The sequence below is a fragment of the Impatiens glandulifera genome, chromosome 7 (genome assembly GCF_907164915.1).
Source record: "Impatiens glandulifera chromosome 7, dImpGla2.1, whole genome shotgun sequence".
Taxonomy (NCBI): domain Eukaryota; kingdom Viridiplantae; phylum Streptophyta; class Magnoliopsida; order Ericales; family Balsaminaceae; genus Impatiens; species Impatiens glandulifera.
Genome location: NC_061868.1, coordinates 10,437,603 through 10,453,080, shown reverse-complemented (window position 1 = coordinate 10,453,080; position 15,478 = coordinate 10,437,603). Strand labels below are relative to the sequence as shown.

Sequence of the window (15,478 nt, the reverse complement as noted above, 5' to 3'; positions counted from 1 at the left end):
TATGCCCAATTGACTATACTTTCGTTTTATGTCTGATTCCTTATCTCCTTTACTCATACAATGTTTCAAAATCCAATCTTTTCAGGGTCTAACTTCTGATATGTACAATCATTCATGCATTTTGAATCAAAGCTTGTTTAAAGATTTGTCCTTTCAGCTGAAAAATTTGAGAATTATGAGATCAAGCAACCTTTATTGCCATAGTTAAAAATCTTTGATAGAGCATTGTACAACTAAGTGTTAAGAATCTGTCTGTCTGCTTACTTTTGAGAAAGCACCATATTGAAAGCTTATTCAAACATTTTGGTTGGTATATCATTTGATTTGTTGGTGTTTAAGTTCAATTGGGTTATTATGTCAAGCTCAAATTGGAGATTTGTGGGTTTATTAAGTTGATTGGATGAAAAATGTTCATAGTAAAAACTAACTATGGTATATCAAGTGACATAGTCTTACTATAAGTTGAAGTGGGGGTTGGGTCAATAACTATTTGGAGTCTTCATACTAGATTGTTTCATAGGTTTAATGTTGAATCTGCCTTATTGATTGACTTTCTAAATAGTCTGTTTTTCATTGACAAATGATTTTTTCAAAGATAGCCTTGTCAATTGTCTCAAGAATCCTTAATTTAACAAATTATTTGAAAAAACAATGTTTTGTTGATTTCATCTTATGATTAATTTGAGAAGAGCTAGGCTTTCTTATCTTCTTAGGCTGACATTTCCATGGTTTACTGTTTCTTCTATGAATTGTCTCGACACCTGTTTCTTGTTAGTATAAATGTTGTTGTTATAGGATAATGTATGTCATAACAAACTGAAAGACATGGTAGAGTTAAGGTTGATTGTCTCAGCTATTGTCTTCGTCAATAGTTTAATTGTTTTGTATGTTATTATCCGTGTATGTATAGCCAGATCTAAGGAAAATGAACCTGTAAATGGAAACGGGACAAGTTCTTTTGGCCAAACTGGTGTCGGTTATGCAGGTGGTGGTGAAGGAGCTGATATGAATGCAGGTAACCAGCGTGTTTAGTGGTGGTGGTGAAGCTTGTATAAATTGGATCTTCCCGGATTCTATGAATATCTATTGCTTGAATGATTGGTTTAATTCCTTGTTTTTTATTTTTCTTCTGTAAATATTGGTTTCTTGTATAAACTTTATGCTATTCCTATTTGATTGAAATATAATAAAGTTAATATTTATAATTTTGTATCATAGTATAGGAATGAGATCTGGTATGATACTTTCTTAATCAATCGAATGCGAACACAAATTCTTGTCTAGAAAACACACATTTTTATGCTGAATGGTTTAAATATAGATTATAATACACTCTAAAGGTTTTGGATGTTTATATGGCTAACACAATACCACAAAAGACTAATACATATTTGTTGGACATCCTTCAAATAAAAAAGGTACATACTATATCAAATTGATTCGGGCGAAATAGTAACATAAAGAGATCATATTTCATAAAACAATTATTCCTTTTAAGGAGAAAACAGAACACACAAAGAAAGTCCTATACAAAGTGATATGGTGTCCTTATCTTCCAAGGAAGAGGGGGAAGAAATTGACAAAAATAAAATGATTTAATGAATGGTTTTCAAATAAATGAAAATATCTAACAATTAATGAAAAGATCACCTTTAAACCTCTTTCGAGTAACTGATCAACACTTAATAAATTTTGAAATATTTCAGACACAAATAATAAATCTTTAATCAACTTAGTACTTGAGGAACTGTTTACTGCCACATTCCCTTTTCCCTTGACTGCAATGTAATCTCTATTGCCCATTTTAACTTTGGAGTTGAATGACGTGTCTAGTTCCTTGAAGAGTCCTCAATCAAATGTGGTTGGTGCAATTGTCTACAAGTCAATTATTACTTGAGCTATTTGTTGTAAAACAAGTTGCTACAAAGAGTTACTCTTCCTGATCTGCAACTTGAGCCACATTTCTTTGCTGAAAGTTCACTTGAGTCACATCTTTCTGATGCAGATTATTTTTGCAAATTTTTTGGTGATGCCCATCATATTACACTTCTCACACTGCACATGTGGCCTTCTCCAACATCTAAAAGGTGCATGACCTTTCTTCTCACAATACTTATAAGAGGAAAATCTGGTTTAAAATCTCTACTTATGCGAGAATTTGAACATGGACTTTCTTTATTTGCTTTTCCAGTTCTTCTTCCATTTTTCACTTTGGCTTGATTGCAATTTTGCTGGAAATGCTCCTTCTATAAACCTTTCATTCCTCATCAATCTTCTATGTTCTTGAGCCTAGAAGGCTCTCAAGATTTCTACAAGACTAACTTTTGACAGATCTTTAGTGTTCTCTAATGAGGAAATGATAGCTTCAAACCTTTTAGAAACAGTTACAAACACCTTTTGAACCAATCTGGAATTAGGAAATTCAATGCCAAGCAATCTTACCTTGTTGACAATTGTGAGTAATATGTTAGAGTACTCCTTGACGATTTCTGAATCTTTCATCTTCACCATTTCGAATTTCCTAATTGAATTAAGTACTTGTATCCCCTTAATCTTTTCATTTCCTTCATACTCTTCTTTGAGAAAATTCCAGAACTTAAATGTTGACTTTATGGTCATTATCCTGATGAAAATCACAGTTGACACATCAACAATTAGAGTAGCCCTTACCTTCGACTTCCTTGTCTTTTTCTCCTTGCGATTCTTTATTTGTGCTAATGTTTGGTTAACTTGTAATTCTGGCACTACATACTCCTCCTCAATAGCTTCCCAAAGATCATTTATCTCCAGATAAGCCTCCATTCGGGCAGCCGAGACATGGTAATTGTTACTAATGAACACAAGTGGTGCTAATGATGCAAATGGAATATCTGAATCCATGGAAAAAGATAGATGTCGTGGTGGGTTTCTCTTACTCACAGGTCCCTCAAGAAGATAGCAATGATATCAATTTGTTGGTTATTTTGAACTAAGAATACATTTTAGAGTAGAAGAAGAGATGAAAGGAAAACATAATAATTTTTAATTAAGCTGAAATCATTTAAATACAACTAAATGACTAGATAGTGGAGCGAAAAAATAGGGAAATACATGAACATGATCTTCTATAAATTCTCTTAGAAATCACCTAATACACCACAAACTAAAACTAAAATGATAAAAATAAGAAAAAATTAAGGCAGTTTCAAGGAAATTTCAACCATATCTAGTTTATAAAGTCTTATATAATATAAGTATACTTTTATTATGAGTCCTGTATAAAAACTAGTGGTTTGGAGACATGCGATAATCATTAATCCAAAATCTGATTTCTCTCTGTTCTTTGTTTTTTCTATATCGTACTTTCTAATCGATTGACTGAGTAGATATCAAATTCACAATAAGAGTGACTTATTTGTATTTAATATAAAAAATATAATTGAAATAAATAAAACTTTTTATCTGAAAATGGAACAAAATAAAAGTTTATGAAATAAATAATTTTAATTTATTAAATTTATGATTCATATAAAATGTTACTCCTTTTGGCATATATGTAGGAAATTTTCTTTAGTCCTAAATTCATGATTCTAAACAAATACATATTAGATTTCTTTTCTTTCAGGCTTTAATCTATAATCTTATAGATCGATAATATCTAACATGGATGAATCACAATCCTAATACATAAATTTCTCTATGTCCATAAGTTGATTAAACAAGCGGAATCGTACCTGAATTCATGATGAAGATCTTTGAGTTTGGGTTTGCTCTTCCAATTCTACAAGCGGTTTTCTCCCTTCTTCTCTCTTACGATGGAGGTTAATGAGAAAATGAAAACTGGCTACTTGTGAATCGGGGAACCACAACCCTTTTATATTTATTTATTTATTTATTATTTAACCATCATAAATAATAAATAAATTGACGGTTTCTACACATAATAAATCGTACCATACTAATAACCAAACATGACTTAGCCCAATAACCAAAATACTTTAGTGGATCACTTTATCAATTGGGTTCTGAATAGACAATAGCCCAAACACATTATTTATATATATTAGTCCAATAAATCTAACAATCTCCCACTAGGACAATATATATAATTACATGTGTTCATCTTTATGCGCAAATAATGTGGCTATCATAATTTAAAGTCACTCCAAATCAATCTCGTCCATTAATCATATCAACATTGAACCAAAGCGGTTTAATTACATTAGTTCGTAATTCAACCCATCAATGATCACGAATATCAATATAATTAAATGACATAGATCATAGTACGGATGTGTAGCATAGAAATGACATCCAGTGTGATCCATCATGTCAACTTCTAATTGGTCCCTAATGAGATCAAAATTTTCTATAAACAGAGTGTAACAAAATTCTTTATTATCCATAAACTGCAGTAATCAATAAGTCTTTATAACATACATATATATAGAAACAAACTCCCACTAAATCTGAATATCTTCAAATAACATAACACCCATTTGAGCAGTATGCTCCAAAAAGACCTTGGGTGGTAATCCCTTAGTTAGCGGATCCGCAATCATAGAGTTTGTACCAATATGTTCTATATATAAATGACCACTCCGAACTCTTTCTTTAACAACTAGGAACTTGATGTCAATGTGCTTTGACTTAGTTGAACTCCTATTGTTGTTCGAATACATGACTGCTGATTTATTGTCACAGAATAACTTTAGTGGTCTTTCAATTCCTTTCACAATCTTTAGCCCAGTGACAAAATTTCGCAGCCACATTCCATGATTGGATGTCTCATGACATGCTATAAATTCAGCGGCCATAGTGGAAGAAGCAATGAGTGTTTGTTTAACACTTTTCCATGAGATTGCTCCTCCAGCAAGCATGAAGATATAACCTGAAGTGGATCTCCGACTGTTTTGGCATCCAGCAAAATCCGAATCTGAATATCCAACGATCTCCAGTTGGTCCGATTTCTTATATGTGAGCATGTAGTCTTTAGTTCTTTTCAAATAACGCATAACCCGCTTGACTGCTACCCAGTGATCCATACCAGGGTTACTCAGATATCTGCCTAACATTCCGACAATGTATGCCAAATCTGGTCGAGTACAGACTTGTGCATACATCAAACTTCCTACTGCAGATGCATAAGGAATTCTCTGCATTTCTTTAACTTCAAGATCATTCTTAGGACATTGTTGAAGACAAAATTTGTCTCCTTTAACAACGGGGGTGTTTCCTGATTTACAATCCTGCATGCCATATCTCTTTAGTACATTTTCAATGTAACTCTTTTGTGACAATCCAAGTATACCTCGAGAACGATCTCGATGTATCTGAATTCCTAATACAAAAGAGGCATCACCAAGATCTTTCATTTCAAACTTAGTTGAAAGAAATCTTTTAGTTTCATGCAGTAAGCCTGTATCATTGCTAGCGAGCAATATATCATCAACATATAAAATCAGAAAAATATGTCTGCTCCCACTAAATTTGTGGTATACACAATCATCAATTAAATTACTCTCAAAACCAAACGAGATAATAATTTCATGAAATTTGTGATACCATTGACGAGAAGCTTGCTTGAGACCATATATGGATTTCTTTAGTTTACAAACCATTTTGTTTGGATCTCCCACCACAAAATTTTCTGGTTGGTTCATAAAAATTGTTTCATCAATGTTTCCATTTAGAAACGCAGTCTTAACATCCATTTGGTGTAACTCAAGATCAAAATGCGCCACTAATGCCATGATCGTCCTAAAAGAGTCCTTTGTCGAAACAGGGGAAAATGTTTCTGTAAAATCAATACCTTCCCTCTAAGTGAAACCCTTTGCAACAAGACGTGCCTTATATCTTTCTACATCACCCTTTGAATCCTTTTTGGTTTTAAATATCTATTTACAACCAATAGGTTTCGCACCTTCAAGTAATGAGACTAGATCCCAAACGTTATTGTCTTCCATAGACTTAATTTCTTCATTCATGGCAATAATCCATTTATGAGAATTAGAACTATGCATTGCTTGATGTAAGTTGATAGGATCATATTCCATCATTTCAACGCTATCCTCATGTTCTTGGAGAAATACAATATAGTCATCCGAAATAGCATTTCTTCTTTCTCTCGTGGATCTCCGTAATGGCATTTGTTCTTGAGGTTGTTGAGTTTGTTCTTCAGGAATGTTTACCTCATTTTCAATGGGAAGATTTGTATTATTGTCTTGAAGTTCTGGAATTGCTTCTTGATTAATATCATAAATAAATTCATGATTATCATCAGTAGCAATTATAGGAATTTGAACAAATTCCTCTTCAAATACAAATTCCTTAGTATTTCTCCCCTCAAACTCAATATCCTCAAAGAACACTGTATTTCCCGTCTCAAAAATAGTTCTGTTCGTGGGAACAAAAAAACTTATAACCCCTTGATTTCTCAGAATATCCAATAAAGTAACAACTAACTGTTTTGGAGTCCAATTTCTTTTCATGAGGCTTATAAGGCCTTACTTCTGCTGGACATCCCCAAATATAAAAATGCTTTAGGACTGGCTTTTTACCGGTCCAAAGCTCATAAGGAGTTTTAGTTGTTGCTTTAGTTGGAACTCTATTGAGAATATATGCTGCATTCTTTATTGCTTCTCCCCAGAGAGATTCCGGTAAAGTAGAATGAGAAATCATGCTTCTTACCATATCTTTAAGAGTTCTGTTTCGTCTCTTAGATACACCATTCATGCGAGGAGAACCTGGCATAGTGTATTGAGGTACAATTCCACATTCCTCTAGGAATTTAGCAAATGGTCCTGGACGTTGTTCTCCTGATCCATCATATCGACCATAGTATTCACCACCACAGTCAGATCTGATAGCTTTAATTCTTTTACCAAGCTAATTTTCTACTTCAGCTTTGTATGCCTTAAACACGTCCAGTGCTTGGGACTTCTCACTAATGAGATAAAGGTAGCCATATCTTGAATAATTATCTATGAACAAAATAAAATATCGTTGACCATTCCAAGAAGCCGTAGGGAATGGCCCACAAATATCAGTATGAATGAGTTCTAAGACGTCTGTAGTTCTGTTGGCACCCAATTTCCTTACGTTTGTTTGCTTTCCCTTAATACATCCAATACAAACCTCAAAATTGGAAAAATCAAGAGAATCAAGAATTCCATCATTTACAAGCCTTTCAATTCTGTGTTTAGATATATGACCTAAACGCTTGTGCCAAATTGATGCAGAATTTTCAGTTGTTAATTTTCTTTTAGTACCGCGATTACTTGTATGAAAAGTTTCATTATATGAGGCAATTGTATCAAGTAAATATAGATTATCATAAACTGACAAAGAACCATTTGCAATAATATTTGAATTTAAAGAAAGACTAAACTGACCATTTCCAAATGAACAATAATAGCCAAATTTGTCCAAAACGGAAATAGAAACCAAATTCCGTCTAAAAGACGGTACAACAAAAGTGTCTTTCAAATCCAAATAAAAACCAGTTCTTAATAATAATCTAAAATTCCCAATAGCCTCAACTTCAACTGATTTGCCATTGCCCACAAAAATGAATCTTTCATCATCACTTGGCTTTCGGCAGCTCAGGCAACCCTGCATAGAAACACTAATGTGAGTAGTAGCACCAGAATCTACCCACCAAGTGTGACTCGGTACTGAAGTTAAATTAACCTCAGAGCAAACTAAAGTAAGAGATTCACCTTTCTTTGCACGCCATGCGTGATATTTAGTGCAGTCCCTCTTCAAGTGTGTGGATTGCCGACAAAAGAAACAACTAAATTCCTCATTTTCTTTAGTTTGTTGTTTCTTTTGCACGGGACCAGCTGCAACTTCTTTAGGGTTCTTCCTTTTATTCTTTTTATCTCTGAAATTACTTCCTGAAGCCAAATGAGCACTTTCAGTCCGATCTTGCTTCAATCTCTCTTCTTCTTGCACACAATATGAAATTAACTCATTAAGAGTCCATTTCTCCTTCTGACAGTTATAACTGACCTTAAACTGATTAAATTGTGCATGAAGAGAGATCAAAACCAAATGCACGAGCAATTCATCAGAAAGCTCTAACTTTAGTGCTTTTAGTTTTGAAGTAAGGTGAGACATTTCCATTATGTACTCCCTTATGTTTCCTTTTCCCTTATACTTCATTGAGGTCAAACTCGCAAGAAGCGTGTTTGTTTCAGCCTTATCGTTTTTTGCAAAACGTTTCTCAATTTCCTCAATGAATTCCTTAGCATTAGTGACTTCAGAGATATCACCCCTAAACGTTTCTGGAATTCCTCGCTTAATGATCATTAGACACATGCGATTTGATCTTTCCCATTTTTCAAGGTCCTGTTTTTCAACAAGGGAACCTTGATCCGTAATAATGGGTCGATCAATCCTAAGCGCAAGGTCTAGATCCAAACACCCGAGGATAATCAAAACATTATCCTTCCAATCCTTAAAGTTATTTCCATTCAGTATAGGAATAGAATTGACATTGACAGATATTGTAGATGCAGAAGCATTAACTGAAATTAAACAAAAAATACTATGAACACATTTTTTCTCATCTTGATTAATAAATTCACATTGAGATTTTTCCATCAACAAAAAAAAAAATATCTAGCACAACATTAATATTTAGTCTTTGGACAGAAATATTAACTTGTAAGTGATATTTTGTGCAATGATCAAATACTGACAATAAATCCTGTCAAACAATGATTCTATCTTTGGATTGAATTATTGTTCACATGGAACCGAATAATCGTCACATATTCATCATCACAAGTACTTCTGTAATTCGGCCCGACAATATTAATCTATCTTTGGACCGATATAATATCCGCATGAATTACAGACGTATTTATCATTTAAAATCTATATACCGAATCAACATTCACAAGATAAATTACTTTGGTAATATGTTGTTTCAATTGATTAGTTAGAATAATAAACTCCTTAAATCTCAAAAGCCGAATTGAATTTATTAATTAAATTCTTAATTCCTTAAATTCTTAATTATTGTCTTAATATTATTATGAAAAAGGTATATAACCCGTATATATATTTTAAATATAATTCTTTTAAAAATATATATATATAATTCTTTATTTATATATATGATTTATTTATAATAAAATCTTTATTTATTAAATAAATAATTAAATTTTTGAATCTTTAATTTATTATTTAAATAATAAATTAAAGATTTACAGAAAATAATAATAACCAGAATCGCAAACCCAAAAAATCATTCTTCTTCAAATCATCTTTACTACGATAACCCTAAAAATCATTCTTCTTCAAATCATCTTTACTAGATATCTTAATTCATGATTTAATCATAATATGATATCATAAAAAAAAAAAATCTTAATATCAACAAACTAACATAGAGATTGGCTCTGATACCAATTGTAGGAATTTTCTTTAGTCCTAAATTCATGATTCTAAACAAATACATATTAGATTTCTTTTCTTTCATGTTTTAATCTATAATCTTATAGATCGATAATATCTAACATGGATGAATCACAATCATAATACATAAATTTCTCTATGTCCATAAGTTGATTAAACAAGCGGAAGCGTACCCGAATTCATGATGAAGATCTTTGAGTTTGGGTTTGCTCTTCCAATTCTACAAGCGGTTTTCTCCCTTCTTCTCTCTTACGATGGAGGTTAATGAGAAAATGAAAACTGGCTACTTGTGAATCGGGGAACCACAACCCTTTTATATTTATTTATTTATTTATTATTTAACCATCATAAATAATAAATAAATTGACGGTTTCTACACATAATAAATCGTACCATACTAATAACCAAACATGACTTAGCCCAATAACCAAAATACTTTAGTGGATCACTTTATCAATTGGGTTCTGAAGAGACAATAGCCCAAACACATTATTTATATATATTAGTCCAATAAATCTAACAAAATATATATATATATATATATATATATTTATTGTCCTTTAATTAAAATAAGATAAAAATGTCTAGTTTTTTATTATTATTTTGTGTTTGGTCAAAAATATAATAACATAATAAAATAAGTAAAAAAATAATTTTGGTTATATTAATATAAACTAATTTATCCATGATTTTTAATGCAATCTTTTGAAGCAATTGTTTTGATTATGCAAAACCATTCATGCATTTTGAAACATAGTTTGTACAATGGTCTGTTTGGCTGGAAAATATGAGAAAGTTGAAATCAATAATCCTTTAAATCCATGGATATATATATATACTAGCTTTATAAGTCTATTATATGATCCACCATTTGCTATGAAAGTTTTGATTTAGCAAGTGATTAAGGTCAAATGGGTTATCCCAATGTCAATGTTTATGTTTGAATTGGTAAGATGAAAATTGTTACTAAAAAAGAAAACAGAAATATGATCTTGATTTCCCTTTTGACATTATATTTGAGTTCTATTTTTTTTTTCCATTTGTTTTAATCTTTCTGAAATTAAATGTCAAAATATTTTATTATTATATTATTTCTTACCTATTTTTTTAATTATAGTATTTTTAATTGAATCAAAATAAATAATAATTATAATATATTTTGTCTAATAAAAAGCACCCGATTAAAATAGAAGGTTACAAAAGGAGACTTGTCTATTGTCTCAAGAACGCGGATTTATCATCATTCGGTTGACTGTTTCTGCTATATATGAATTGTTGACAATGACCTTGTCTTTGTTAATCTTACTTTACAATTTACATGATCTATATGTTTGTCAAACTAATAAATATCTGAATTAGACAAAGACATGATGAATGCGTCTTAATTTGATTATCACAATCATTATTAATTCTTTCATTTTTTACTCTTGTATCCTATGTATATGCACAACCAGATGTAAGAAGGAATCATATATATGATGACATTTATACATATGGATGCATGTGGTACACCTGATTTTGTTAACATAATGATTGATGGTGGCGGCGGTGGCGGGTTCAGCGGTGGTGATAGTGATTGCGGCGGCGGCGGTTTATATAGATTATTTGATAACTTTTTATTTTTGTAAAATAATTAGAATAAAAAACAAGTTTTGATATCTTAATCTTGTGCAAAGTTGACAATGAAGTTTTGATATCATTAAGAGCTTATATTATTTATTCTCCTCATTGTTTAAAAACTCCAAATCCCAAACCACATTTAAAAACTAAGTCTAAGAAATTGTTCGGATTGGAGTTATTTATATAACTTAGAGGAAGTAAAAATATTGATTGGTTGGATATTTTTGAAAAAATAATGATTATTTTTAATAATTTTTTTTAAAAGAATATTAATATATAAATAAAATAAAAACTAATAATTTAAAATAAAGAGTATTTTAGTTAATTAATTGAACGAGGCAATGAATGAAAATATAGAGTGAAATGATATTCGAGTGGTTTGAAACCGAACGAGACCTAAGTCTAGCTCGAGTCAATCGGACTTATTAAAAATTATTTTTTTAAAATAATTTAAATATACTGGACCCAACACTATTATTATTGACACTCATCTCTTTATTAAAGATTTTTTTTTTATTTTATCTAAAAAATTGTTAGATAAAAATATAAGTTATTTGAAATTTTAATTTTATTTATTAAAATATTTTTTTTTTATTGAAAATTTAATATAAATTAAAAAAAAATTAATCCATGAAATAAGTTATATAATAATTAGAATAATGTGACAAAATTAAAAAAAATCTTAAAAGTTAAGCTTATCAAACTGCTCTAATTGTATCTTTATGAATCATCCTTTTTTTTTTATATGTTTGTATCCTTTTCTCTTATGCAAATAGAAGTTATAAATGATTTGACAGCGTTTCTTCCAAACTGAAACTAAACATCAATAAGAAGTTCGAATTTTTCCTCAGTTGGTTATTTTGGTGGGATTTGCTTTTGAGTTTTTTTTTTTTTATCTAGATTTTTCAAAATGTAGTTGACTATTGTATTGTATAGATGTATGGGATTTTTTTTTTTTTGGAAGAGAAAGGGAGATAAGTCATAAGAATGATTTTTCTCACGGCTAATCTCAGATTTGTAATTAAGCTTGTAATTCCATAATATTTCAGTTGATTTCTTCTTGCTATTAGTCTACTTGTTAAAATAATTAAATTAGTATTTAGAAATTATGATATGAGTGTTGTGTTGTAGTTAATGGTAGTTGACATGCATAAATTAAAGATATCAATTAAATCATACACTTTTCAACACTTACCTATCAAATGGCCAGCAAGAGGAAAAAAAAAAAACAATGATCCTTTTATTTTTATGCAAAACCCAATTGTCATCAATAAAATGAGTGATAAGACATATATAACTCAAGTTTTGACCAGAAGTCCATGCATTAGTTCTCAAACTAATTCGAGAAGAAAGTATTTCAAAAATAACTTTCAACTTTCGCTTTTCTTCAATGAAAAAGCTATAACAATCTCTAGCAATGGTCTTGCGTGATGGAATTGAAAATACATGATTCAAACACTTGCAGAAGTATATATAAATATCTCATGTTCTACAAAAGCAAAAGACAATTCATCCACGATAATCATCCTAACAAGGGCCTTTCTACAAGCTGTTTGATCATATTACCAACAAGACAGAAGATATATTGTTTCAAACACACCATCATCACGGTCAATAGTTTTTGTTTTAACTCCCATAAGTTTTTACTTCTTATCCATATTAGCAGAAAGTTGCTTACATCTCTTGATATGATTAACTAAATGAGTTGTTTCATTTTTTGTCGCACAACTAATTTTTATAGCACAATATTTGCACTTTGCATAATTTATATCATTCATTCTATTAAAATGAGATCACCAAATAGAATCCTTTATCTTATTATCACGACTAGAACTAGAAGAAGAAACACCACTAGAGGAAGGATGCCTAAGTAGTTTTTGACTTGTAGAAACAGGAGGTTCATTTCTATCAGACACAAATTTTTCACTCATATTTGTAAACTTTGAATTAATATTCTCTAATTTTGCTAAATTTATTAGGTTAATCATAGTAGTTACTTTGCGACTGTCTTCAACATAAGACCAACATAACATGCATACTTCCATTTATCATCAACTATCAATAAATTTACTATATCTTGACCAACAGAAGATTCACAAAATGGATCAGGGCATCTCAGCATTAAGCATCCAACACCTTGCCAACATCAGCATGTACGACATTAATCATCTAATCTCAGCATTAAGCATCCAACACCTTGCCAACATCAGCATGTACGACATTAATCATCTAATAATGCATAATTTCCCAAGGAGGAAAAACTTTGCCAGCATTAGGAGATTTAGAGAATCGGGAGATGAAGTCCAGCTCGTTGTTGAGGCTTGAACGAGGTAGAGGCCAAAAAGCGGCTACATCATGGTAGGAGAATGGAGATTTGTCAATGACGCGAGCAAGCAATCCAGACTTCACTTTAGGCTCTTAGGGTTTTTAATTTGTATAAATATGTTATTTTATCTTTAAATTTAAAAAATCACCGGATCGAATTCAGGTATCCGATTTTTTTTTGTCCAATTCGTATTAGATCCAGAAATCCGATAAAAGTATCAGATCGAATAAGCCAGATCAGGTATTTCACATCGGATTTTTTGGCCACCATCGTAGATAGGAATAGTAAGATGGAGTAGTTTGACATTGGGTTTCATATAAATTATTATGAATAATAAAAAAAATGATTAAATTTTTTTTATTTATTAAATTAATATATATTTTAAATTAAATATTTTTATTATTTTGTTTTTCAAATTTTCAATTTAATATTATTAATTTTGTTTTTCATTTTTTATTAATATTTTTAATTTAATGATATATATTTTTAAATAATAAAATTATTTTAATGAACAATAATAATATAATATTTTTTTTTATAAAAATATATATAATAATTTTAAAATATTAATACAAAAAATAAAAGTAAAAAGTATTAATTTTTTTATTTTATAATATTTGGTTTTATTATAATCACCATGTATTATATATAATATTATAAATTAAAATATTAAATATATAAAATATAGTATAATTAATCATTTTATTTTATAGTTGATATATATATATATATATATATATATATAAAAGTTTATAATAATAATATAAAAATGATGAAAAATATAAAAAAGAAAAAAAAACCAAAAAAAGAATTTTAAAAAGTTTTTTTATAAATAAAATAAGGTATATATTTTAATTAAAAATAAATTTTTCTTTCAAATTTATTTAATACTAGAATTATATTGTTTATGTAATATTTTTGTAATTAACATATTTAATAATTCAAAATAATTTCTTAATAAATGCTATTATAAAATCAATATTATAAAAAGTATATAATATATAATATGTTTCAAAGAAATATTAAAAAAATTTAAAAATAATATTTTGATTTTATTTATAATTATGTAATGCAAAAAATCGACCATTCCCGTGAAGGGGTTTTCGTTACTCGATAGTCGAGCCTCATAACTCACATTACTCGAGAAATTAGGTAAGAAAAACATTTTACGTGTTCAAACATATTTTATAAATTCTGTTATTAGTTCGGTGCTTGGTTACACGTGAGAAAAGACTTTCGTGCTATGACTCCCATTCTGTCATATGACAGTCTCTATTTTAAACTTTTGGTCATTTAAAAGAGTATTATTGACACCTTATTTATTCAATACTAGGGCATGCGTCTAGAGATAAATCTAAACATAAACATGTGTCTAGTTTTGTATCATTTTGTTCCTAAGGCATGTGTATGTCTTTGTCCTAAAATTAAAGCATAATAAAATAAAATAAAATAAAATGCTAGTACCTATAAACGAGAAAGGAGGCTCGGCTCGGAAAAATAAAGGTGAAAGAATCCAAATAAACCTTTATTACATTTATATATATATATATATATATATATAATATTAGAAATAATTACTTTTTATTTTGGAATATTTTTAATAGAAGAAACCAAACAAGTCCTAAATAATGTTTTGGTTGAAAATAATATGTTTTTTGAAATTTTAAAAATTGATTAAAGCATTTAAAATAAAAATAAAAGTACAACAAGAAACTGAAACCTGTCAAGCGGCACATGCTCTATATGAGTATGTGGTTAATTTACACAATTGCTAACTTGGCCGAGTTGGAATTTATGTTGACAATTTCATTTTGATGTTTATGTGTTTGATGATATCTCTGATGTTTTTTATGTGAATTAACTTGTGATAATAATTGACATAATTTGTGGTTTGTAACTAAGAATTAATTAGTTGAATAACTTGGTTTGTAACTAGGAATTAGTTATATAGGATGATCCAAAATGACTTGTAAATTGTAAACTTTCAAAAATTAAAAAGAATAAAAACACGTGACCGCTTGTGACGCCTTATAGATCTCACGATGGTCTATATAATCCGAGGAGATGGAATATGTTTTAAATATTATTACATTTGTTTTTAACTTTGCAAAATTTAAGGTGAAAGAA

At 29.7% G+C, this 15,478-nt stretch overlaps 1 protein-coding gene across 1 annotated transcript; it reads right to left on the bottom strand.

Annotated features, from left to right (window-relative positions):
• Nucleotides 1–2,289: 2,289 nt before the first annotated feature.
• LOC124946308 lies at nucleotides 2,290–2,880 on the bottom strand. Its single transcript, XM_047486871.1, has one exon. The coding sequence runs from the start codon at nucleotides 2,878–2,880 to the stop codon at nucleotides 2,290–2,292; it is 591 nt and encodes a 196-aa protein (XP_047342827.1).
• Between the last annotated feature and the right edge of the window lie 12,598 nt (nucleotides 2,881–15,478).

Bases quoted from the DNA above. Each gene is read 5' to 3' on its own strand.
- LOC124946308 (XM_047486871.1), bottom strand. From the start codon at position 2,880: ATGGATTCAGATATTCCATTTGCATCATTAGCACCACTTGTGTTCATT.